The sequence below is a fragment of the Pituophis catenifer genome, unplaced genomic scaffold (genome assembly GCF_029215685.1).
Source record: "Pituophis catenifer annectens isolate HBS135680 unplaced genomic scaffold, rPitCat1.0.hap2 SCAF_3, whole genome shotgun sequence".
NCBI lineage: Eukaryota > Metazoa > Chordata > Lepidosauria > Squamata > Colubridae > Pituophis > Pituophis catenifer.
This window is the reverse complement of record NW_027256883.1, coordinates 115,460,383-115,485,790: the sequence shown is the minus strand read 5'-3', so window position 1 is coordinate 115,485,790 and position 25,408 is coordinate 115,460,383. Positions and strand designations below refer to the sequence as shown.

The 25,408-nt window shown below is 39.6% G+C and overlaps 2 protein-coding genes across 4 annotated transcripts in view; one reads left to right on the top strand and one right to left on the bottom strand.

The window, feature by feature from the left end:
* Positions 1–4,655: 4,655 nt before the first annotated feature.
* On the top strand, positions 4,656–21,368 carry NCF2 (neutrophil cytosolic factor 2). Its single transcript, XM_070939276.1, has 15 exons — positions 4,656–4,829; positions 5,427–5,509; positions 7,438–7,546; positions 8,940–9,074; positions 10,386–10,493; positions 11,490–11,549; positions 12,723–12,766; positions 13,595–13,736; positions 16,988–17,050; positions 17,826–17,901; positions 18,261–18,280; positions 18,962–19,107; positions 19,191–19,299; positions 19,795–19,957; positions 21,235–21,368. The coding sequence occupies exons 1-15, from the start codon at positions 4,656–4,658 to the stop codon at positions 21,336–21,338; spliced, it is 1,536 nt and encodes a 511-aa protein (XP_070795377.1). The 3' UTR covers positions 21,339–21,368.
* A 1,053-nt stretch (positions 21,369–22,421) lies between these two features.
* The window catches only part of SMG7 (SMG7 nonsense mediated mRNA decay factor), a 64,114-nt gene continuing 61,127 nt past the window's right edge, over positions 22,422–25,408 (bottom strand). For all 3 annotated transcript variants that reach the window (XM_070940951.1, XM_070940952.1, XM_070940953.1), the window contains one exon: positions 22,422–24,715. In XM_070940951.1, the coding sequence (XP_070797052.1) occupies positions 24,602–24,715 (114 nt within the window). In that variant the 3' untranslated portion in view covers positions 22,422–24,601. The remainder of the gene's footprint in view (positions 24,716–25,408) is intronic.

The window sequence follows — 25,408 nt, the reverse complement described above, 5'->3', positions numbered from 1 at the left end:
CGCTACCAGATCGGGCGATCCGGTCCAAACCGGGAGCATTTCACCCCTGATTCAAATGCTTTTTCAGATATTTTGGTATGGCACCAAATGCATCTTCCACTATTGGCACTACTATTACTTTCTTTTTGCACATTCACTCTATCTTTATTTGAAATTCTGTATATTCTGTCTCACCTTCTAAGGTCAGTTATCCATACTTATTTTTTCTACAGTCATGTCTGGCTTATTTATGGTTAATTGCACAATCATCCAGGTATTTAGTCTGGATTTGGCATTTTTATCCAACTATTGAGCCCTTCCCAAGGACTATTATTATTATTATTATTGGTGGCACAGTCAGCCAGATGTTTAGACTGGATCTGACATTTTTATCTACTTATTGAGTCCTTCCCAAGCATCTGGGATGGGCAGATATTGATTCATGGTGTTAAAGATATCATCACAGAATTATTATGGTTGGTGATAAAATTAGCCAGATGTTTAGACTGGATTGGCATTCTTATCCATCTATCAAGTTCTTCTCAAGGACATGGGCAAATGTTTCATCATGTTAAAGGTACAGGTAGTTCTCGACTTACAACAGTTCACTTAGTGACCATTCAAAGTTACAACGGCACTGAACAAAGTGATTTATGACCATTTCTCACACTTATGGCCGTTGCAGCATCTTCATGGTCACATGATTTACATTCGGATGCTTGACAACTGACTCATATTTATGACGGTTGCATAAATACTTGGCAGTATCCCAAGGTCATGTGACTCCTTTTTGTGACCTTCTGACAAGCAATGTCAATGGGGAAGCCAGATTCTCTTAACAACTGTGTTACTAATTTAACAACTGCAGTGATTCACTTAACAAATGTGGCAAGAAAAGCCATAAAATGGGGCAAAGCTCACTTAACACATTTCTCACCTAGCAATATAAATTTTGGACTCAATGGTTGTTCTATGTTGAGGATTACCTGTATTGTCACTGGATGTAAGCAGTTCCAAGAATTTTGCAATTTACTGATGTAATTTTGTCAATGCCAATGGTGTTCTAGTAGTTATGCTTCGCTGTTGTGGCCCGTCAGTGGCCTGTGCAGCTAGTAGCTGATTCCGACAGCGAGGAGGCTGGTGTAGTGCTGCGGCAACAGCCTGTGCAGCTGGCACTCAAGTCAGACAATGAGGAGGCTGGAGAAGATGTGGTGCCAGAGGCGGGGATTCAGCCAGGGCCTTCAGAACCTCCAGAAGCTCCCTTAAGTGAAGAGGACGAAGAGGAGGAGCCTCTTCTCGATGCACGGGCGAGCAGAGCTGTCAAAAGGCAGGAGTGGCTCCTCAGGAGGAGGTTTCCTTGAGAGTAAGGCTTGGGACTAATTGGCTACTCCCTTAGCCTATTTAAGGAGGAACACCGACTGAAGCAATTTGCAGGGAACAACTTCGTTCACATACCTTCGTGTCTTGTCTTGCTTATCTTATCAGCTTCCTGCAAATTGCTTCTGGGCATTCTGCCAACCACAGTAAGCTTTCAGTATTATTCTTTGAATTCTTGGTGGCTGTTAATGCAGTTAATTAACAGCCGTTGTTGTAAAAAACTGATTTATTTAGTAAATTAAGGTTTGTACAGTCTTTGTGTGTGCTGCGTTCTTTGGGGTCTGTAGTGGGGCAGAACATTTGCAAAGTTCTACATGAATTTGTATAGGTAAATTTGATGGGTAGTACCCTATTTCCCCCCAAATAAGACATCCTCTGATAATAAGCCCAATCGGGCTTTTGAGCGCGTGGCTATAGGGCCAAGCACTTATTTCAGGGTTCAAAAAAATATAAGACAGGGTCTTATTTTGGGGGAAACACGGTATTAGCTGAATCTACATACAACTACAGCCTTTGCTGGGCTTAGTTGTGGTCGTAAGTCGAGAATTATCTGCATGGCTATTTTGTAGAGTTTTGACTGTGAAGAATAGGTGGGGGGGGGAAGCAATAGCCTTCATCCTTTTGTATATTTATACAAAGTCAGCTTATTGCCGCCACAACTGGGTCCTCAATTTACCTACCTTAGAAAGGATGGAAGGCTGAGTCAACCTTGAGCCTGGCGAGATTCGAACCTGCAGTAATTGCAGGCAGCTGGTCTTAATAACGGGTGCTTTAGACCACTGTACTACCAAGGCTCTTGGTAGTACAAATTATTGGGGTGTTTTAAATCTGTTTTGGGCCAAATTGTTTAATTCGGTTTTACTTTGCTTTTAAATTTTGTATTTATGTGTTTTATCTTGTGGCTGTTCAACGCCCTGAGTCCTTCCGGAGTAGGGCAGTATATAAATCAAATAAAATGAAAAAATGAATGAAAGGTGTAATGTGGGTGTACCTAGGTGCACCACGACAGCTCGCACGGCTGCGTTCTGGACCAACTGTAGTCTCCGGACACTTTTCAAGGGTGTTCATAAAATAGAAGATTTATAGAACAATTTGCTCCAAAGTGATACTACATAATATTATTCCCAAAAATTGTAGCCAAATATTGAATATGTGAGACCATCAATGGTATATATTCCTGCTTTTAATGCTTTTTCTTGCTGGAGCTGAACAGCAAATGGTTCTAGTTAGAAGAAGAACTAGGAAGGGCTCAGACACGATTCTTTTTGGCATGATGGAAATAATAAATCCAGCACAACATGGGACTTCTTTCCACCTAAATACTCATTATTGTGTATGGATTTCCTGAATGTAAGAATAGTGCATGGGTTTTTTTAATATAATTGTCTCCATTTGCCTGTTTGTGAAAATCTAAAGGGAAGGACTGTCTCATCTTTAATTGATCTGTAAGTCATTCTTACAGATGAGTAAGTCTATAGCTCTTGGAGCCTTTCCAGACAAAGAATAGAACAAATGCTTTCAAAAATATGCAGTATACCTTACCAGATTGCTGAAATGGCAGTATTTCAGTAGCCTGTCCATGACTGAGCAATAATTTTTTTTAATCTTATCAGATCCACAGCCTATTTTTAAATCTAGCCTGTTGTGGAGGAATCCACATTTTCCCCAACATAATTTTATCATTCTCCATTCTCCATCCTTGACTAAATTTTTCTTGTTTTTTTAAAAAAAAGAAATACACCCATCTGCCCATTACAAAAGAGATTCATGATGACCTCACTGCTAAGGATTAGAGGAAGCCACTTATGGTCCTTTACCTTCCAGGGGAAAACCAATAACAATTAAGGAATTCTATTTACTAGGAAGTAATTATTAAAATGGAGGCGGGGGGGATTGATGGCCTATTGGTTAAGATGTTGGGCTTGTCGACTAGAAGGTCAGCAATTTGAGATGCAAGCACTGTATGATAGGGGAGCTCCTGTTCCCCACCCAGCTTCTGCCAACCTAGGAGCTTGAAAGCATGCAAATGCAAGTAGATAAATAGGTACCACTTTGGTGGGAAGGTAACAATGCTCCATGCTCCACAGCATATAGCAATAATGGCTAACCTTTTTGCCCTTGCATGCCAAAAATGGGGGGGAGTGTGGTGGGGTCATGTGCACATGTGCCCACATCCATAATTCAATGCCCTCTGGGGCCCACCTTCCCCCCCCCATGCATGTGCACGCAACCCCCCGCGCTTCCCTCGCTTTTGGCACACAACGGTAAAAAGATTACCGGTGGGCCCGGTAGGCCCGTTTTTCACCCTGTCCAGGCTCCAAAGGCTTTCTTGGAGCCTGGGGAGGGTGAAAATGGCCTCCCCCATCCCCTGGAGGCCCTCCGGAGGCTGAAAACACCCTCCCAGAGCCTCCGTGTGAGCCCTGTACTTACCTGGCATCCAAAACGGGCTGCGTGGAGACTCCTGGGAGGGGAGGGGTGGCATGGATGGAGCCAGCCAAAAATCAGCTGGCCAGCGTGTGCATGCATGCTGGAGCTGAGCTAGGACAAAATCTCATGTGCCCACAGACATGGCTCTGCATGCCACCTGTGGCAGGCGTGCCCTAGGTTCGACATCATGGGCATATAGTCATGCTGGCCACTTGACCAGGGAAGTGTCTTTGGACAATGCTGGCTCTCTTGGATAAAAAACAGAGATGGGCACTGTCCCCTAGAGTCACACATGAGTGGACAGGGGAAACCTTTACCTTTTTACTTTAATTATTAAAATAAACTAACAACTAGGACAGAATCAAGATATAGTCGGTCAGTCAATGCAACTTTCTAATCTTAACAGTTATTTTCCAGCAGGCAATTTTTAAAATGTCTTGTCCATCCATTTTCAAAATCAACAACCACAGATTTAATGTTATCCAGAAAACGAACAATTCTGCTAAGCCAGTTTTTTTTTAAAGGAAGAAATAACTGTACCTTGATAAAGGGGTGTTGCCTACAGATATAGAGTCTTTTTCGAAACAATTAGACAAAGAATCCTCTGTTTAGAAAACAGTTTCACTTGAATCATTTTCAGTGATTTTACTTCCCCCTGAGAGCTTGCCTGCTGCAATTGCTACTTCAGTGAGGACTGAAGACACTTCCTGTTACGTTTGCGACATGTAAAGCTTTCTGAAAAAATATCAAAACTGGAAGCAAAGTGACTGTTCCGGTTGAATCTGAAAAAGACTGAACAAGTGAGGAGTGAAGGGGAGAAGTGTGATCAATTCAAGGCTGTTCCTGAATTGCCTCAGGATTTCTGTCTTGCCATGTCACTTGTAGAGACCATCCGGCTTTGGAGTGAAGGTGTATCTGCTGCCGATCGCAAGGACTGGGCGGCAGCTCTTGAAGCCTTCATGTCTGTTCAGAATCCTTCTTCCAAAATCTGCTTTAACATTGGCTGCGTCCACCTGATCATGAGGAATTTGGAAGAGGCACAAAAGGTGAGTGGCTGGATTTTAAAGTTGTTATTGTCAGTGATTGAACAAACCAATCTTGGCCACCCATCAGATAAAATTACCAACTTGTTTTCAAAAATACTGTCCTTCTTTTAGTGGATGTCAGATGAAATCTGGTAATCCAAGGGAGAGGGGAATAAAAAGAAAACTCAGAAAATTGTGAATATTGTCTTCCAGAAGTTGGAAAGCACTAACTTTGCCACTCCCGATACTGGTTGCATAACTGATCACTTTAAAAATAAATAATAACCAGTCTCGTAAAATAATAAGTTGGCAGCCCAGTAATAAGAACTGCCAGTTATCTATCAACCCTTTTTCCATTATTTGTAAACATTTTTTAAAAAATGAAGTTAGGTGAATCTTTGTTGGGCAACCAAGTCTAAGAGGATTCCAAATGATGAATTTATACATTGTGTGGCGCAAGCCTGAACTAAATATATGACAAAACTTGTTGGTGGCCTCGTAAATATGTTGATCATAAACTTGCAATCCAGAAATCATAAGCTAAAAGCATATAATAGATGTTATAGATGCACTTACATGACAGCAATTATGTCCATGTATTATGTTTGTTTCCTCCAGGCCTTTATCAGAAGCACAGACCATGACAAGCACTTAGCGGTGGCCTATTTTCAGCGAGGAGCTGTGGCTTATCAGATGGAAAAGTGAGCTAGAACATTATAGTATCTTCCAAAAATGATGGACTATTAGCTAGTTTATTACAGTAATCAGTTCTGCCATTTTCTGCTTGCTCAACCTTTGTGTGATTTGGGCATGCAAATTCATTTTTAGTTTTAAAATGAAAAGAGGACTTGGAATTACATATCAGTAAAAAGAAAAAGTAGACAGTGGAATTTTCCCTCTTGCCACTAAAAATATATTGATAATCACATGGCACTTACTGTAGTTATTTCCCATTAGTGAAAAAAATTACATACAAAAAGTTTAAGACCTAACAATTGGAGGACCTAGCAATTCACAAGGGAAGGATGCAAGAGATAGAAACAAGGGTACAAAGAAGAAGAAATGCATTTGTTTATTACAGTAATTTAGTTACAAAAAATTCAGTCAGCAGATACATTAATGGATATTGCTTAAACCGGAGTTTCTCAACCTGGGCAGCTTGAGGTGTGTGGACTTCACCTGCCTGCTGGTTGGGGAATTCTGGGAGTTGGACTCTGACTTAGACACATCCAACTTATCTTCCTATTTGTGGGAACTAAAAACTTGTTGGGTTTTTAAAAATAATATCATTTTAAAATCTAGCTGGTTCTGGCCAAGGCCCATCTTCATCCAATATCTGGTTTTTCACAGTTGCCCAGAAGGAGGATAACAATCCTTATTTTCATGAGGTTTCGCTGTATCCCCTTCCTGCAAATAGTTCTCTGCCACTTTCTGTGGGTGGCTTGAGCAGGATCAGCTGAAGATATTTTGTTTCCACGGAGAGAAAATAACCAAGTCAGCAATTTCCTCCCATGCTAGCCACACAGATAGTTGAATCTCTGGTCACCCTTCATTATCAGCTTTTACTTTTTGTCAGTGAAAGCAGCAGGCAAGCTCAAGGACTATAGGACAGGTCCCTGAATTATGCTATTTCTCCTCTAGCAGAGAGGAAAAAATGGATAGGGCCTCAGTCTGTCCTTAAAGATGCTTGCTACAATCCCTAAAACAGATATGCTCAGATAGAATCTGTTCTATAAATAGTTCTGAGGAAGAAAAGTCTATGTAAAAATAGTTGTGAGGAAGAGAAATCTATGTAAATAATATGACCATATTTATAGGAGTTGTATTTATATTGTTTTATAATAGTGTAATTGTGTCCATATGTGTGTACACACACACACACAATTACACCAGTGTAAAACAATTTAAATCCATGCCCTGTAAATAGGGTAATATTGAACCCAAATAATAAAATTTCTTTGATCAGATTCTGTAGCATTTAGTATCCAGCAGCATACAGATCAAGTTGCTGGTTTTTAAATAACATTGATGAACCACAAGCCACCATCATGTAAAATTATCGTGTTTAAAATGCAGAGCATTTCTCCTTTTAATACAGGAAGCTTGCTAATAAAAAGGAATCAATATTGGGATGCTATTAAGGGAAATCAATGTTCTGTAGACTCTTGTGAATGAATGGAGGCTCGTTTCGGGTAATTTGGATGGAAATATTATGCAAGACACATTGCCTTGGCGAAAGGGGCTGAATCATTTTTAAAATCCAGAATGAGATAACATTTGAAAATGACTGAGGGAGATGACTCTAATTCACTGAACTGTAAGCAGAAGTGCAGCCCAATCAGATATATAAGATTCTGTTTTTATAGCCAGTCCCAATAAAAGTAGTTTTAGTCTTCCTCTGAAATTTATTTCTCAGTTGGACTTTGGGGACTGATTGGATTGCCAATCCAGCTCTCAGTCTTTTCCAACGCTGCTACCTCTTAGATATGTTAGATTATTATGCCTGTAATGCCCAGCCAACATGTCTACCTGGAGGGCATCAGCTTGAGGAAATCTGGCATTTTCACATTTCCCTTGTTCCAGGATCACATATTAACCATTCTTTTTTTTCTTTTGCTTTTGCTTTAAGTTATGAATTAGCTATTACTGACTTAAAAGAGGCTTTGGCTCAACTACGGGGGAATGACCTTATAGAATACAAGATTCTAGGCCTGCAGTTTAAGTTGCTTGCTTGTGAGGTAAGTCTTTTTGGAAATTGCAGCCTACTAACAAGATTGATGTTTAAATTCAAGATAGCTCTTTCAGGAATGGAGTATTGGACGAGGATTCAGTTCAATGCATAATACTGTTCTCCGTTATATCAGGGAGAAACCATGTTTTGGGGAACTATTAGCGATTTGAATTTTTGAGGACATACTGTATGTATTCTCATTAAATAAATGCAACAGGAGAAGATTTGCTTATTCATAAAATGGTTGCCGAAAATCTCCATTTGGTATATGGCAAAATAGTAAGGAACGGGTGGAGGCTTATCTCAGGACTGTCGTCTCAACCCCTCCAGAATTTTACCTCAGCTTTCTTTTTTTCTGAGTAGGAGCCAAACTTTCAAGGAAAACTGGAAACCACCTTCTGTCTAAGCATGTTTTTGGTGTCAGAAGGAGGTGGAAGGAGGACAGAAGCAGTCTGGTGGAGATGCAATCACTAGTTCACAATTCGCTTTCTAGCATGCCAAAGTCATTTTTAAAAAAATCTAAAAATCAGACAGGCAGAGAATATTTCCAAAGAGGTATAACTGGACACTTCAAATATTTCACATGCTTTAATTACACATTTCAATCATTACTGTGTTTATGGTTCCCTTTTGTATTTGAAGTTCATCATAGAAGACCTCCAAGGTCGCTTCCAGCTCTAATTGATTTATTTCAATGAACTCAAATTGACATACATAATTGCTCCATTTGCTCTTACTGTTGCAATTTAATTGCTGCTACTTGATGCTTTATTTAAACTTATATTTGTGTATCAGTGATTGCATGATCTCTGTAGATGCATATGATAAATAAATAAAATTTGCTCTTACAACAGTTTTGTGAAATAGGTAAGCTAATGGAGCAAGTTGAACCCACAATCACCATTTAATTTGTGGGGGGGGGTGTCTGTTTGCTGCAGATCTGCACTATCTATTTACTAGTTATTTTATTTATTAAACAAATTTATATAGCTGCCCAACTCACACATTGGTGACTCCGGGCAGTTTACAAAATCTATCATCCTGATAGATGATATCAGGTGCCCTCCAGAAAGATGGAGGCAGAAAAGCACATAGAAAGAGAAAAACTAGGGAAGAGATCTGAAATAACCTCAAAAGAAGGGCTGCAAATTGGGGTGAAGAGGAACAGAAGAACACCTGTTTTAACACGACTGGGATGGACAATACAGTTCACCTTTCCCTCATTTGGTATTGAACTACAATTCCCAGAATTCAAGGCTGCACTGTAATCCAGTGCCTGTGGAAAGCATAAATTGGGAAAAGCTATATTATCTTATCCTGGTACTCCAAATTCATGAGACTTTTAAATAATTAGAATTAGGTCCAGGCATATTTCTGATATCCTTACTTTTTACTTGCAGCTATTATACAACATTGCTCTTGCCTACGCTAAGCTGAAAGACTGGAAAAAGGCTGAGGAGCATTTGTCAAGAGCAATAAAACAGAGGATGGGCTCCAGGCACAACAAGATAGATAAAGCTATGGAATCCATCTTGGTAAGAAAATGGAGAAAGGGTACATGAATTCCACCCCTTGAATACTGTTATGCATGTGGGCTGCTGCCCGCATAGTTGCAAATTTGGTATCGGCATGAAGGGGGTCTTTATTACAGATGTACAGAAACTTACCTGCACAAAGGATTAAAACTCTAACAAAAGATGAGAAATGTCTCTTCAAAACTTGGCACTGAGGAGCAGCAGCTTGAATAGACTATGTAGAAAACGAAATGTTCTCTTGCTTTGACTCCAACTCTTTGCTCTGGGGAGTCTAATAAAGAGTCCTATCAAGAGCTGAGCAGCCAAAAGTGCTTTTTTTTTTGCCATGCAATCTTTAGTGTTTAGAAGGAGACTTCAGTTTCACTGCCTCTGGTCGCTAGAATTCAATACCGTCAAGCTTATTTTAAAAAGAAAGCGGGATTCTCTCTAGATTTAACACAAGGAATCTCAGCAGTGGTATAGTTTTTAGGACCCAATTTACTCCACAGTCTAATTAAGAGACTTTGTTACTAAGAATAAGGAAGTTGTTCTTTCAACTTAAACGAGAAAAATGTCTAGATGGCCAGATGTTTAATATAAAACATTAAAATATGTAGATGCTTAATGTCCAGGTCGTGGTTCTTTCCCATGTTCTGAACACATCATTGTTTCTGTATTTACAATTTCTCTCTCTATTCTGGGATTCTATGATTATATTAAACATGAATTCAGCCATCTGAGTAAAAAAAGTTCTCTCTCTCTGAGAGAGGTGGAGGAGGAGGAGGAGGAGATTGAAGAGCAGCCTGTTATGAGGTTCTCAATTAAGAATTTGGAGCAAGATGGCAGAATCGTTTTTTTGTGGGAAATCACATTCTATCAAGAGTAACCTCTTAGGGGTGTGTACTAATGACAGTGATATCTGCAGGGAGAATTTTAAAAAATCAAGATGGTGGCCCTGGCAACCATGACCTTTTGTACATTGATGCAATACAAAAGAAGCGGGTCTTTCATCATGGTATTGCAATCATTATTTTGATGTTTTATCCTTCCTGCTCCCCACCACTGGTGATGGTAGATGGATCAGAAATCTGGTTGGCAGATCCAGACCCAAAGATGGCCAAAGTCTCTGCCTTGCTGGATTCTTTGGCCTTCTCTTCACTTCTGTCTTTGCCATCTCATTATGAAATTTAGGTGGTGCACTGCAGATTCTCCTTACCCGATTTATTATAAAAAGCATGGAATAAAAGATGTTGGAAGAAACTATATTTTCACTCATTGGGTCAAGGAAACTGGCTGATTTTTGTTCTTTATTTTTGTTTTTGATATGTGCAGAAGCAAAGATTGTTTGAACCCATAGTGATCCCTGAAGGAAAGTTATTTCGACCAAATGAAAAGCAAGTGGCACAGCTGGAGAAGAAAGATTATTTAGGGAAAGCCACGGTGAGAATTTAATCTTCCACAAATATAGAATTATTCAGATAATTTTGTTCCTGGTGTTTTTCTAGAAAAGCTATTCAGATCATATTATAATAGTTCTGCCAGCTGATTGGAAATCACTGTCCTCAATTACCATTGCACCACTAACATTTTTAAATCTAATAGCAGAAAGTGATACTTTGTGTAGCACAAAGTTTATCATTCTCATCTGCTGGTCAAAAACGGATATTAATATTTATAAATAAATACATAAAGCAAACAGATTGAAGAATTAAGTGGAAAGAGAAGGTGCCTGGAATCAATGATAATTTCCTTTCGTGGTTAGGGTAAAGATTAGGATTGCAAATAAAGTACACAATTTAAAGTGTAAACAAAAGCCAAGTAAAAGGAATAATAAAACACTTGCAGACAAGAGTTGCTATTACATTTATATGGTACCCTGATCGAATTATATGTTTCTACAGTCCCCTAAGTGAAAAAAAATGCAAATGTCATTTTCAAATGCCATTATTTTATTTTGACTCTGTAAATCATTGAATATAAATAGTAAACATGCAGTCAAATTTAGAGAAAGATGCTTATGTTTAACTCTGTACCACATGAAAGATTAATTTGTTCATTGAAGAGTTCATTGAAATGTACCATTTTATCATCAAGACCTTGTCTGCAAAGATTTGCAGACAAGGCAATGTTCCACCATCCATCTAGTAATGAATAACCTTTTTTTTTTTAAAAAAAAATTAAAATATAAATGAAAATTTCTAATTCTTCACTTTTGCCCTGAACATCAGTAGTTTTCAAGACTATTCTTGCAATTCTTGTATTAAATCCATCTGAATTATTGTATTCAATTTCTGCTGAAAATATTAAACATCCCACTAGTATACTATGGAATCAATCCTTCATTGTCCCTCCATGCATATGGTGGAACTTCCCTTATAATTGTACCCCTAGTATTCTAAGCCAGTATTTAAAAACGAGCCTTGCTTCCCATTCTAGGTTGTGGCATCTGTGATTGACAATGATGACTTTTCAGGTTTTGCTCCTCTTCAGCCCCAGGTAAGACAGGATCACTATTTTGCTTAGGCCCATGTTCTCCTGTTTTGATCATGAATCATGGTTTAGTTTCCTCCTTGGATTTGCAGCCATAGTCTCAGAATATGATCTGCCTCGATTTGCCTTTTGCTGTTCTAGCCATCACACTTTCAAAGTCTTATCTGCTATTACGTCCAACTGCTGAAAATGTAAATTATTTCACAAGACGAAGTAAATTGAAGTGATGTCACTTATCAAGATGCCTCTAATTTTAAAGAAGTGAGGTTTAGAGTGGACCTTCTAGAACCCTGTCTGACTATGACAGCATCATTTGCAATAATTAACACTTTGACCTTTTCATTTTAGCCATATAAAATTCACTTTAATTAAATTGAATAATTGTTTTCATTGTTAGTAGAACACAAGAAGTTTCAAAACCTGTAAGCATCCAGGGCAAAGGGTACTCCATCCTGTGCAAGAGGCAACAGAAATATTTTGTTATCGACATCATAAGATGGAAGTTTAAAATAAACTTTTTGGTAACAAATACATATTTACCAACATATTTAATTGCCCAAGACATTGATTTTTATATGGAGTATTTTTTAAAAAGGAGCTGGGAGATTAGAATCCTTTCCATGTAGTTTTCTATTTCAGAAACTAAAAATGGGTTAAGGGGACACAGTGGCCTAGCAGCTAGCATGTTGGCTTATCAACCGAAAAGTTGGCAGTTCGAAATTCAAGTACCGCATGACAGGGTGAGCTCCTGTTCTTGCCCCAACACCTGCCAATCTAGCAATTCAAAAGCATGGCAAATGCAAGTAGATAAATAGGTACCACTTCAATGGGAAGGTAACAGTGTTCCATGCACCTTGGTGTATAGTCATGCCGGCCACATGACCAAGGAATTATCTTCAGACAATGTTGGCTCCCTCGGCTAGGAAACAGAGATGAGCACTGCCCCCTAGAATTGGACATCACTGGCCAGGGGGATCTTACCTTTATAAATATGGGTTACCTTTTCCCTATACTTGAAAAACAAAAACAGTTACCAATTTGCTTCCTAGATGGGATGTGGGAAGGAAAAAGAAAACTACTTCCTCTTCAGTCCAAGTGAACTCAGGCTTTCTATTAGAAAAGATTGAATGTCTTCTATTGATGGATAGGAATAAGCTAATATCTATGCTGTGCTTACAGACATCAGATCCACCTCCCAGACCCAAAACACCAGAAGTCCTCAGGTAAGATCAATAACGTCCAGAGAATATTAACATCCATTAATTATTCTTTCAGCCAATCTCTCCCAAGACTACATAAAGAATAGTTACAATAAATTCAGAATTCATGTAGATACACAACATGTATATATCATTAGCTATATCCAGTGGTGAAATCCACATTTTTTTACTACCGGTTCTGTAGGCGTGGCTTAGTGGGCATGGTGTGGCTTGGTGGGCATGGCTTGGTGGGCGTGGCAGGGGAAGGTTACTGCAAAATCTCCATTCCCACCCCACTCCAGGGGAAGGATACTGCAAAAGCCCCATTCCCTCCCCACTCCTGGAGGAAGGATATTGCAAAATCTCCATTCCCACCCCACTCTGGGGCCAGCTAGAGGTGGTATTTGCTGGTTTTCCGAACTACTCAAAATTTCCACTACCAGTTCTCCGAGCTACTCAAAATTTCCGCTACTGGTTCTCCAGAACCTGTCAGAACCTGCTGGATTTCACCCCTGGCTATATCTAATTAATGTAAGATAAAAGCTTGTTATAATAGGCAAGAGCATCATTTTCTAAATAAAACAGAAAAAACATTCCAAACACATAAATGTGCAGATATTGTAAAATGCAGAATGATCTATTTGAGTTCTTTTCCTCATAATGCTCCCACTCTTTGCCATTATGGGAAATATTATGCACTGAATGAAATGCTATTGATGACCAAATCCTTGTCTATAAGTCCCATTTCTCTTCTTCTGGTTGATCCCCCACCCCCACCCCCAGGAAATTGGAATATAAAGAAAAGGAATCAGTGGATGATCTAATACTGTATACTCTTGCTTACTTATGTAGGGCACTGCAAGGAAAACCTCACAGAGTCTTGTATGAATTTATTCCTGAAACTTCAGAAGAGCTTCAAGTTGTTCCTGGAAACATTGTTTTTGTTTTGAGAAAGGAGAGAGACAACTGGGCCACTGTTGTGTTTAATGGAAAGGTAATACAAGTCTTTAAAGCTGTAATTTACAAATGGGCTACAGAAAGTGTGTGAAATAATTGAGTTTGTCTGACATGGATTTTTCAAAACGCACGAGACATTTGTCTTGGGCCAGATTATCTGACTGTGAAACTAATATTATGGACAAACAATTTTCAAAATATGGTGTGGTTTAGACCAGGGTTCTCCAACCTTGGCAACTTTAAGCCTGGAGGACTTCAACTATCAGAATTCCCCTGCCAGCAACGCTTCTGTGCATGCGCAGAAGCATCCAGACAGGTGGGCGGAGCCTCCTGCCACCACCACTGGTTCGCCCAATCTGGGGCGAACCGGTAGCAACCCACCACTAGTTAGGGTTACGGTTAGAAGGATCAGAGATTTGGAAAAGCATATCTTCGTCTCTGTCTGTCTGTGAAGGAGGTGGTAATGTTTCACTCCATTCTCAGGAAGCCATCCTTGGATCCAATGATATTGGATATTGGAGAGCATTGGATAACTTTTGTTCAGTTTCCAACTTTATCTTCTTGGGGAAGACTGTTGAAACTGTGGTAGGAATCCTGCTTTGGATGGCCTTAGACAAAGCAGGTTATCTAGACCCTTTTCAGTTGTAGTTCAGGCTGGGTTATAGTACCAAGACAGCATTACTTGTATTTATGATCTTTGAAGGGCTTGGGAAAGGGATGGCGTCCCTTTAAAATTTTAGAATTGAGAGTGGAGGCACCGTTTTATTTATTTTATTTATTTATTTTGTCAAGCATATATAAGATAACAAGTAAAAGTATAATTTGAATACATGAATAGAGTAAGTAAAAAGGAATATTAGGACAGGGACCGTAGGCATGCTGGTGCACTTATGCACGCCCCTTACAGACCTCTTAGGAATGGGGTGAGGTCAACAGTAGACAGTTTAAGGTTAAAGTTTTGGGGGTTTGGGGAAGAAACTACAGAGTCAGGTAGTGCATTCCAGACATTAACAACTCTGTTAATTAAGCCATATTTTCTGCAATCGAGTTTGGAGCAGTTTACCTTGAGTTTGTATCTATTATTTGCTCATCTATTGTTGTGGTTGAAGCTCAAGTAGTCATTGACAGGTAGGACATTGTGGCAGATAATTTTATGTACTATGCTTAGGTCAGACTGAAGTGTCTCTCATAGTGCTTCTCTTCCTTCCTCTGTGGCCAGTTGCAATCAGTGCTTGCTGGGGGAAAGAGGGAGGTCTGTATCGGGAGCCTCAGGGCTGGGTCTCTAATCACGATTTAACACCTACATGAAACCACTAAGTGAGTCATTTGGTAGCATGGTATCATCAGTATTAGGATGATACTGAGCTAAGCAACTCTGCTCCATGCTAGGCAGGTGATTTTTACCCAGTTCCTGGAAGTTGTGAGAGCCTGAATAAGGAGGATGAAATGTGACCCACCCTAGCAAGGTGGAGTGGTTTGCCACCCCCTCTCCTCTGTCCCTAGTTTCGTAAGTTATCATCTTTGACTTTGATCAGATAATACTTCTCCAGACAGAATTGTCATACAATTTGAGGGTCCCTTTGGATTTGTTACTCTTGCTCAAGGAGCAAGTGTCAGCTGTGGCAAAGGGGCTCTTTGCACAAACTCATTGTGTGTCCCAGCTTTGCCTATTCCTGAACTGGGAAGCCTTTGGTCACACAGTAACTCACACCTTAAATCATTTCCTGATTGGGCTACTGCAATGGGCTCTACATGGGGCTGCCATTGAAGACCTCTTGGAAACTATGAATGGTCCAAAATTCAGTGACGTATTCAGTTCTGGCACCCTGCAGTTTCCCATGCCACACCGCAGTTGTATGAGCTGTACTGGCTCCTAATCTCTTTTTGGGTACAATCTGATTAAAGATCTAAATAACAGTAGGCTAGGTTAGTTGCCGAACCATCTCTCCTTAAGGGCATTTGTCCATCACCAGGTCAGCCAAGGTGGGCATGCTCCAAGCCCCTTCCCATAAATAGTCATTCAGTGGTTCCTCTGAATCATGCCTTCCCCATAGCTGCTCCGGCCTTTGGAACAGACTCCCACCTAATACCGGTAGTTTAGCTTAGATATCTTTTAGCTTTCTGGAAGACCATGAACACCCGGCTCTTCACTGAAGCCATGGGCCATGATGGAGATGAGTCAGTGGATATAAAGTAGATGAGATGTTATAGCACCATGGTAAGGAAGTGTCAACTTTTGTAAGGGAGATACAATTGTTTGTTTTGCTGTTTTGTATGTTTTGTTGTAAGCACCCTAGAATTATTGAGTGTACCATAGGCAGCCATATAAATTTGCCATATAAACCTAATACATACATACATACATACGTACGTACATACACACATACACAAACCAATATAGTATTTCAATAGGAACTCACTCTTGAGAAATTCAACATCCAGTCACACAAATGCTGCACTGGTGCCTTCATAGCAGCACCACCTATAGTCATTTTGCTGTAGGTCAGTTCACTTACTGCTTAGCAACTTGGCTTCAAAACTTTCATAGGGACATCTAATATTACATGATGACCCCTTCCCTTGCTTTGCTGAAGATTTCTGTTGATCTCCTAACAAGTTCAAGCTCTGTTTTTTGATTCAGGATGTCCTGTGGCCTGGAATTACTATCTTTACCTAAAAGCAATACATATCTCTTTAGGGCAATAACTTTGCTTCTCTAATTATGCTCCAAGTCCCTTTGCAAAGGAAACATGCCTCTAAGAGACAAGATTATCAAGTTAAAGTAGTCAGGGTTTTTTTTTTGTTTGTTTATACCTAAGTTGATATTAAAAACAATTAGAATTTGGTTTTTTCTACATTGTACACCATAACCATAACCATAACCATGCGGGGTAGTAAAATTCTTTCTGACATTGGTGATCAAACACAAGTGAAAGATAAGTGGAACCCATACGTGAATGTAAGGAACTTGTTTTGTGATTTTGAACTTTCAGTTTTTCATGGAGAGCAGAGGTGTCAAATTCATCATGTTGTCGTCATGTGATGTATCAGTTTTTTCCCCCTTTGCTAAAAAGGGGGTGGAGGTGGCCAGCACATGACGCATCTGGCCCACAAGCTGCGAGTTTGACACCCTGATGTAGAGGAACTAGATGGCTCAGAAAAAGAAGGTACCAGCTAAATAAAAGTACTGTCATACAGAGATTAGAAATAATTGTTATTTTTTTCATTCTCATAAAAATCTGGATGCATTCTAACATGTTAAAAATTCTTGCTTTGACTTCTGTGTAGAAAGGGATTGTGCCTTGTAACTACTTACAGCCAATGGAACTACAGAACCAGCCTATATTCCAGGTGAGAGCCAGTGATTTTGTTGGTAAGAATTACATGTAAGAAAATGGATTGGATATGCCTACCAAAAAATGAAGCTGCATAGTATCTCCATGCTTCCCTTCCATATTATTTAGGATTTCTGTGTTGAACTACCTCTTAAACAGTAAAATGATACTGGAAATGGGAAGTCAGTACACAATTAGATTTCTCACAAGGTTGTGATTTGGAGAGAAGTTTGAATTTCCCTGATTCCTTCAGTTGGGCTTCTTTAGGAAAACACACACTAATCATTCCAGGTTTATTAAGAGTTAAAATTTATTCAAGTAAGTTTTTTTAACTAGTTACCTATTGATTTATCATCAATAAATCAATTGGTTAGCTCATGGTAGCCTGGAGAGTTATGAAGCTATTTTCATTTCTTAGATACAAAATTAAGATTGGAAAAAAAGTAATGTTCAAGCCTCCTCCTCCTCCCTGATAAGACCTATTAATCTGCCATATGCTGACATGTCTTATCCATGGAATTTCTTTCCAAGCCCAGTAGAGTTCATGACAACTTCTAGAAAGATTTGCCAGGGGAAAAAATGGCAAAGGTTCACATCAGATAGAGACAATGCTCTCTTCAAGGAGTGCATCTTTTTTTTAATGGAGATGTATGTGCTAAATCCAAGCCTGGACTACTACTACTCCCAATAAGCAGAGACCACCTTACCTGTTTTGTGTTGTAACTTAAAATAGTTCAGTCACTGCATATACTACCCTTAGGACTCTGACGAGCTATTTCCATTCTCTCCAGGAAGAAAACAATAAAGATATGGATATCCCAGCTCCACCAAGCATTGCTGCTCCAGAATTCCCCAATCTTCCTTCAAGTGAGTAAAAATCACATACAGCAAATAATCCTAACGTTTCGGGCTATTACAAAAGCTACCTGCAAATCTATTCCTATCCCAACAAAGCTAAAGCCGGAGTTACTCTGTCTAAATTCTCTGTCTTTACAAATTATGAGAAGGAAATATTAACTGCATTTCTGATTAATGATAATAAACTCTCTTAAGCATTATAATTTTCAGTTTCATGTTATACCATATTTATGAATACCAATTTATGAAGAGACCATAGGAATCATTTAACAAATCATGATTTAAATCAAGCAAATGCATAGTCTGAGGACTTTGTGTTATTTTTTAAGAAATATTTTTTTATGTAACAATTGTTCTGTTTTCTGCAGGTCACAGAGGAGAATTGAAGGTATATGATTTCCTTTCATTGTGAGCTTTTGGACAGGCAAAACTGTAATATTAATTGCTGTTAATTAAAGAGATAATGGAGTTCCTACTTCCAGCAAGGACCCAGCATCTTACACAAATATTTAAAAATAATATACTGTATAAACAGGGCTGTCATCTCAAATTTTGCCTCTCACAAAAATATTAACTCTTTACTCAATATAACCATTTTACAGCCCTGGTAGTGCACTGGTTAGAATGCAGTATTGTAGGCTGTGTCCAGTCTGGAGTTTGGTCCTTGGAACTTGAAATATTTTCGACCATTATAACACATTTTTTGATGTTTTAACAAACCATTCAACAAATATTTATTGGACTGTGAGTCGTATTGTGTTGGGGGGTGGGTGCACTGAGGGAGCTCAACCAATCTCATTGTACATATGTTGTGCACTGACAATAAGTATTTGAAATTGACAGCATGCAAATAAAAAAATAAAGAATATACTGCTGCCTCTGTATACCTTTAATTTTAATTCTGTTCAAAAAGCAGAATTAAAAAATATTGGTCACAGCACCACAGCTGTACCCGCTATTTTCACCAGTTTTAACCACTGTAATGCCTGAAGTACACAGCAAAGTTTTAGCATGTCTTTTCATGCACTGAAATCATGAACTGATCAGGGTCTTGTGTTTTCTCTTACAGTTTGATGCATCTCCAACACCTTATATCATCAAAGTGCATTACAAATTCACAATAGCCCTGCTTGTGAGTCCCAACTTGTCTTACAGCAGCCTTTTAGAGAAGGTGTGTAAGAAACTGGAACTCCCTCCTGAACACACAACACTGAGGTAAGAAGACCATTCAGCAGCACTTTGCTCCTAATGAGTGGGATGAAGCCTTTTTGGACCTCACCAAGTCTTCTGTTGCTTAGCTACCAGACAATAGATGGCAAGGATCAGATCCTGAATGAAGACGGAATGACAACCTTATGGAACCATGCAAAGGGCAACTGCTTGGCATTGTGGTGCACCACAAATGAGGTAAAACAGACTAGATTAGAAAGCAACATACCTTGTTGGGAAGCACCACTGAGAATATTTTTTTAAAATTTAGATGAATCTCTAATCTCTGAAAATTGCATCTAAACCACACAAAAACCTTTTAACTGTTAGTGAAAAATGCTGCCATTATTATTCTGAAATGGCATTTATAATTCTTCTCTCCCCCCACCCCTATCCCAGCAATGTAAGATGTTTAGGAATAGGAGTAGATGTTTAGCATTTACCAATTTGAAAGGTACATCTGGAAGAATGCTGTATCATTTAAGATAGCTAAATAGGGCTTCTATTAATTACTTATTTTCCATTTTTTCTGGTAAATTTTGTATTTTGTTTTTTGAAAATCTTAATATACACACGTGCATAAGTAACAGCAATTCAAGCAGCTATAATGAAGGTACTTTTTAAAAGAAAAATCAAACTGCTAATTATGAAAGCATCGAGAGATACTTAAAGGCATTTTTTTTCTCACATTAGATAAGCAAAGATAATTTAAGAATGGAAAACGGTGAGGAAGCACAGCAGAAAATACTAACAGAGACTGAATCAAATCGAGTTATAGCACGTTATACTTACGAAGCCACTCAGGCAGAAGATCTGGAGTTTCAGAAAGGGGACACAATTGTTGTTCTGGCCGAAGGTAAATTTTATCTTAAACTTAAAAGTCATTTCAGACATTATCTTTCTCCTTCTGGTTCCTCCATCTTAAACCTTAAATCCAATTTTTCATTTTAGCAATAATTATATGAACTAAATAGCTCCACCTACAGGAAGCTGAAGTGTACACATTTACTTCAATTTCAATCCGTATTTTTTTGCAAGTTCAATGAATTTCATTCGAAATGTGTTAATTAAGTGATGGTAGATCATACTAGCGTGATGAAAGTTTCCAAGTTTTAGCAGCGTGTACAAAAGTTCTTTCAGGAACTCAGATTCACAGCTCTTCTTTCTTGGAAAATAAATACAGTGCTGTGGTATTGATCTCTTTTCTTATGACTTACCATCTTTACGGGTCCATTTTCCAACCAGTTCTCTTCCTCAGTGTTAATTGCCTTGAAATATTGGCTTTGGGCATCTTGCATTTCCTCACTTCTGTTGCCTTTTTCAACCTCCTCTTCATCTCCCTTACATACATCAGTGGCAATGGGAAGTTTATGCTCAGTGCTATTAAAAGGGATGGACAGGATATCTAGACAGTAGCATGGCAACTGAGAAGCCTACAGCTTCTTGGCTCAAAATCATACCGAGTATACCTTAAATTTTGTATTGGAAAGCAAAAAGATGCCCTGAAACACACTGGGGTACACAAATAACATAAATCTATGACCACTAAAACCAAACACAATTTTTTCCAGGATGGTAATTACATCTGCATTAGGCAAGTGTGGAACCCCAGGGAAAGATGCAGCTGCTTAAGAAAATGCAAATAGGTACAACGTGAGCACCTTCACGTGTTCCAAATCATTTCCCCCCCTTTCAATACAAAGCACTGCACAGCCCTGGTATCAAATGTTTTGTAATCCCACAACTGTATGCTTCTATTGGAGAATTTATATTCCTCCCCCCCCCCATTTCCCAATTCACCTGCATTTTGCAGTCAAACCACTCACTCTACCACCAAATGCATTCATATTTTTACCAAATACAGTATTTAGCAAATTAGGCTTCTAACTTCTGATCGTAATCTTAAAACTCATACTTCCATCCTTTAATAGCCATATTCTCCCCCACAGAAAACTTCAAGCAGTTCAATTACTGAGGGTTCCATAACTAAGCCATTTATAACATTACCAAATCCCAAAGACTTCTCACATAGCTTTTTGCAGAATTCTCCACGAGGCACCCATCTTTCAATTTCATTTCCCCATTCAACCTTAATCAATGCTGCTTAAGATTCAATCTTATTTTCTCTTACAGTGAATGAAGAGTGGTTGGAAGGCACGTGCAATGGGAAAGTGGGCATTTTCCCCAAAGCATTCATTGAACACAGCCAAAATCTGGAAAATAACTCTGAACGATAAGTTGACAGCCCACAAAGAACTGAGAAAATCATTAATTTTTTTCAAAGCAAGTCATTCATTATATTGAAGGTTGGCTTTATTAATTGAAGCCCTTATTTTTTTCTCGCTATTATTGTGGTTCAGTGTATTCTGCTTAAATGCTTATCATTTATAACTTTCCTTTATTACACCTTACCTAAAGTGCCAGCTATTTACAACTGGATTCATGTTTAATAGCAGTATTTTAGTTTCCATCTCTGGCAACCTTCTTTGCTGTCAGTAGAGTTATCATGTCCAAATGTATCTTTCAGATCTCAAAATATTTTGCAATCTTGTTAGGGCAAATAATGTTAAGTACTGCATAGCAGAAGCAAATAATGGGCCGTGAAGAAAAATTGGGCAGAAGCTACAGCTGCTTTAATTTCTACTGCAGAAACTTTCAAAGGCATATGTGCAAAACTAAGATTGAATCTCTGAATCTTAGATGAGAGGCTGGAATGACAGAAAAGCATAATCTGAAGGTAATTCCATCTCTAGCAAGAGATAATAATTCATTAATTAACTCAATTGCTTCTGTATAGTGTTTTACTGCAATAAAAAATTAACTGAAAGGTTGTTGAAAAGCAGCACAATGTTCAAGTGTTTGATTTCTGCCAGTACTTCTTCAAAAGGTGTAGTTTTGTTATTTTCTATATAAAACACAACTAGTATGGTTTTTTCCCAACTACTATTAACACAAAAACCAACTCTTTAATAAAAGAACTTACCTGTAGGACAGTTCCAAAGAGTTTAATCTGTCAAACTTTGGCTATCTAACTCTAGAAATCCATTTAGCACTATGCATGTGTCTCTCTCAAACATTGCCAACTTTTCTGTCACACTCAGTAATTGAAATGATACAACATAGCTTGCAAATTGCTTTTTTCTTGGTGTAGAAGATGCAACCTTGTTTACCGTGCTTTGTCATATTCAACTTCACTTGCCGTGTGCATCACTCTATAAATCCCTTCTACTTGTTAATAGAGATATCCTCTGCCACAAAGAAATCAATGGAGTTTCATTAACAAGAAATAATTGGTTAAAGAAAATGTTACTACACGAGACTGGCTGTAGAGAACATGGTTTAATTAAAGGCAAAGCTGAGTTCAGCAGCTGCAGGTCTCGCACAGACAGACAAAAACACAAAAGAAGCTTACGACACAAACCAGTTTTCTCTGCTGGGTGGGGGGTTTCCCCTCTTCCCTTGAGGTTCTAGCCACGGCAGGGCATGTGTGTAAAGGGTGGATGGGGAAGGGAGCCCTGCCTTAAAGATTCAGAAAAAAAAAGAGAGAGAGAGAGAACATTCCAAACACCAGATTTCTCATGCAGAAATGGGAACCTATGGGTTGGGATTCTGGCACAGTGGAGAGTGTGAAATCATGAATCTGGTTAGGTTGTCTAGAGTGCAAGAATCAGTGGCTGTTCAAACACTGGAATGTTGCAGCTGCTGGGGTGCACAGCTCAAATACGCAAACTTGGGAAAAGGGACAGAAGCCGGCTTGGGAGGGGGGCAGGGGCCAAAGAAGCACAACTAGGGCAAGAACTTCATCCATGAGGGTTTAGTTTTTTTAAAAGTTTTCTAAAGAAAGTTTTTTTAAGCAATATAACCCAGAGCAGCAACACTGCTTGCACAGGGAGTTCAATTCCTATCCTAGAGAGAGCATTACCTCATTCAGCTTCTTTTTTTATATATAGTCTATATGGGGCTGTTCCCCGACTCCAGTGTCACTTGTGGACCCCGGATGTGCTTTGCTCTGCAGCTGTTTTTTGTGGCTCACAGATCCTGAACTGATACACGTACACATACATACTCCTGCATTTGCAACAGTTTAAAACATTTAGACTGTTTCCATAGGTACCCGGGGAAACAAAAATAAAAAATAAAAATAAAAAAGGTAAGGGGGGGGGGGAAAGAAAGAAATGTCCTTGTTTCCTATGCAAGAAGAGTTGCAGCCTTCCTTCTGCTCAATAAATATCAAGTTCAACTTTTTCCCTTTCTGCATCCTTATAGGAGCCAGTGGGACTGACGGCTTCTCTGCATGGGTCCCCTCATAGGGATCTTGTTGCCTTGAACTTCCATTCTGAAACTGGAACTCTGCGATTACACGTGTGCGTGATCCTGTGGACATATACTTACTGGCAGGGGAGACTGCCTATATTGTCCTGTCTAATTCCTTTGCTCCCCCTGTTATCCTGCTAGAATTTGGTGGGATGCTGCATATGAAGAACAGAACTACAAGCAACCAAGCAGGGTTTGGGGGAGACTAGAAAAGGGGGCTGGGAGGTGGGGGGGGGGGAGGGGGGAGAAAAAAAGAAAAACACAGAAAGCTTCTACCTACCTACATAAAGGAGTCAGGCTGTGAATGCACAGGCCAGCTTTGCCATTTCATCAGACTGGTCACTACGCTATCATAAAATGTACAGGAATCTGAACCATTTAACTTAAAAACCCCAGAGCAGCAGTGTGCTTCCCTGAACTGAGGGCTGGCAGTGGCCACTGCACTTTAGTACTGCTGGAATCCTTAACCCATTCACAATCGTCCAGACTCAACCTTTGAAGAAGAGGTGGAAATGACGCCGGAGGGACCAAATTCTCCTTCGTGAAACGCCTTACCTAACCCAGGAGACCAGACACTCGCCCTTCCCGTCAATTTACCACTTACCCAACTCTGGCTGGCTGGACCAGTGACTCGAGGGGTGCTACACACTGACTACAAAGCACATTTGTGTATGGAAGAATTCAGTGTGATCTTACTACTGAGACAGTAATAATTCGAAATTTAGACGTTGAGGAATAAATTTCAACTACATTCTCAGTCAGCAAAGCTATAGGTAATAGATTCCTATTAGGTTCCCCAATACTGAGGAAGAGGATCGAGAAGTTCTCAGTGGCTTCTCCCATCTGCTCTTCTTTCCCATCTTTTTATTTTCCCACATGGCTGGGCACATGCACGATGGAGAAGGTGAGAGGCGGTGATATCAGGTTACCGTGAAGATAAACAGCAGTCCCTCTCTCCCTCCAGAAGGCCCTGGTGGGATGGGAGAGTTCCTGGTGTTGGTTTTCCATTGCACTGCATTCATTTTCGTGCATACTCAGTGGGTTGGTGGAGCACTTACACCCTCCTGACATCAAGGAACAGAAGAGAGGCTGCCACGCGCACAGAACTGTGTGGGACAGTCCTGTAAACCCAACATGCCATGATGTATGGAGCTTTCGATTGCAAAGGTTGCCAGCTCTTTTGTTCTCAGTGTGGTGGATTCATGGCACCTTGCCCACGTTGCTGCTTTTGCTTCTGCTGCATCAACAGTTGCTCCAGAGCAGAAGGTCCAGGATGCATCATAGAACTGGACCAGATAGACTAAGCAAAGAAACAAACATCCCAGAAGATGAAGTTGGAATCTGATGCATAAAATGAGCATACTAAAAACATCTCAAGGCACTGCTTATTTCCTCACTTAACTTCTCTAGCTTTTTCTGTCTCTGACTTGCTGTTCTTCCTGGTATAGTATGGCTGAACCTACCTTTGAAGCACTGTAAAATACATCCATAAGAATTTAAATGCTTTGCCACCACAGCTGATCCATATACAAATGATAAATGCAATAAACATGTTGGGTACTTGAAGGTACTCTTATAAGGTAGTCCTCAACTTATGACCACCTGTTTCACAACCATTAGAATTTATGACTGTGCTGGAAAAAGTGAGTTATGGCTTATTCGCACTTACGACCATAGCGGCATCCCCACGGTCACAATTCAAACACTTGGCCACTGGCATGTATTTATGACAGTTGCAGCATGCTGGGTCCATGTGATCACCATTTGAGACCTTCCCAGCTGGCTTCTGACAAGCAAAGTCAATGGGGGAAGCCTGATTTGCTGAAGAATTACAGCAACAAAAGGTTATGAAATCAAGCACGGTCATGGGGTGACTCGCTAAACAAACACGCTGCTTAGCGATGGAAGTTGCGGTCATAACTGTGGCTGTAACTAAAGGACTACCTAAAGGAGCCATGGTGGCGCAGTGGTTAGAGTGCAGAAGTGCAGGTTA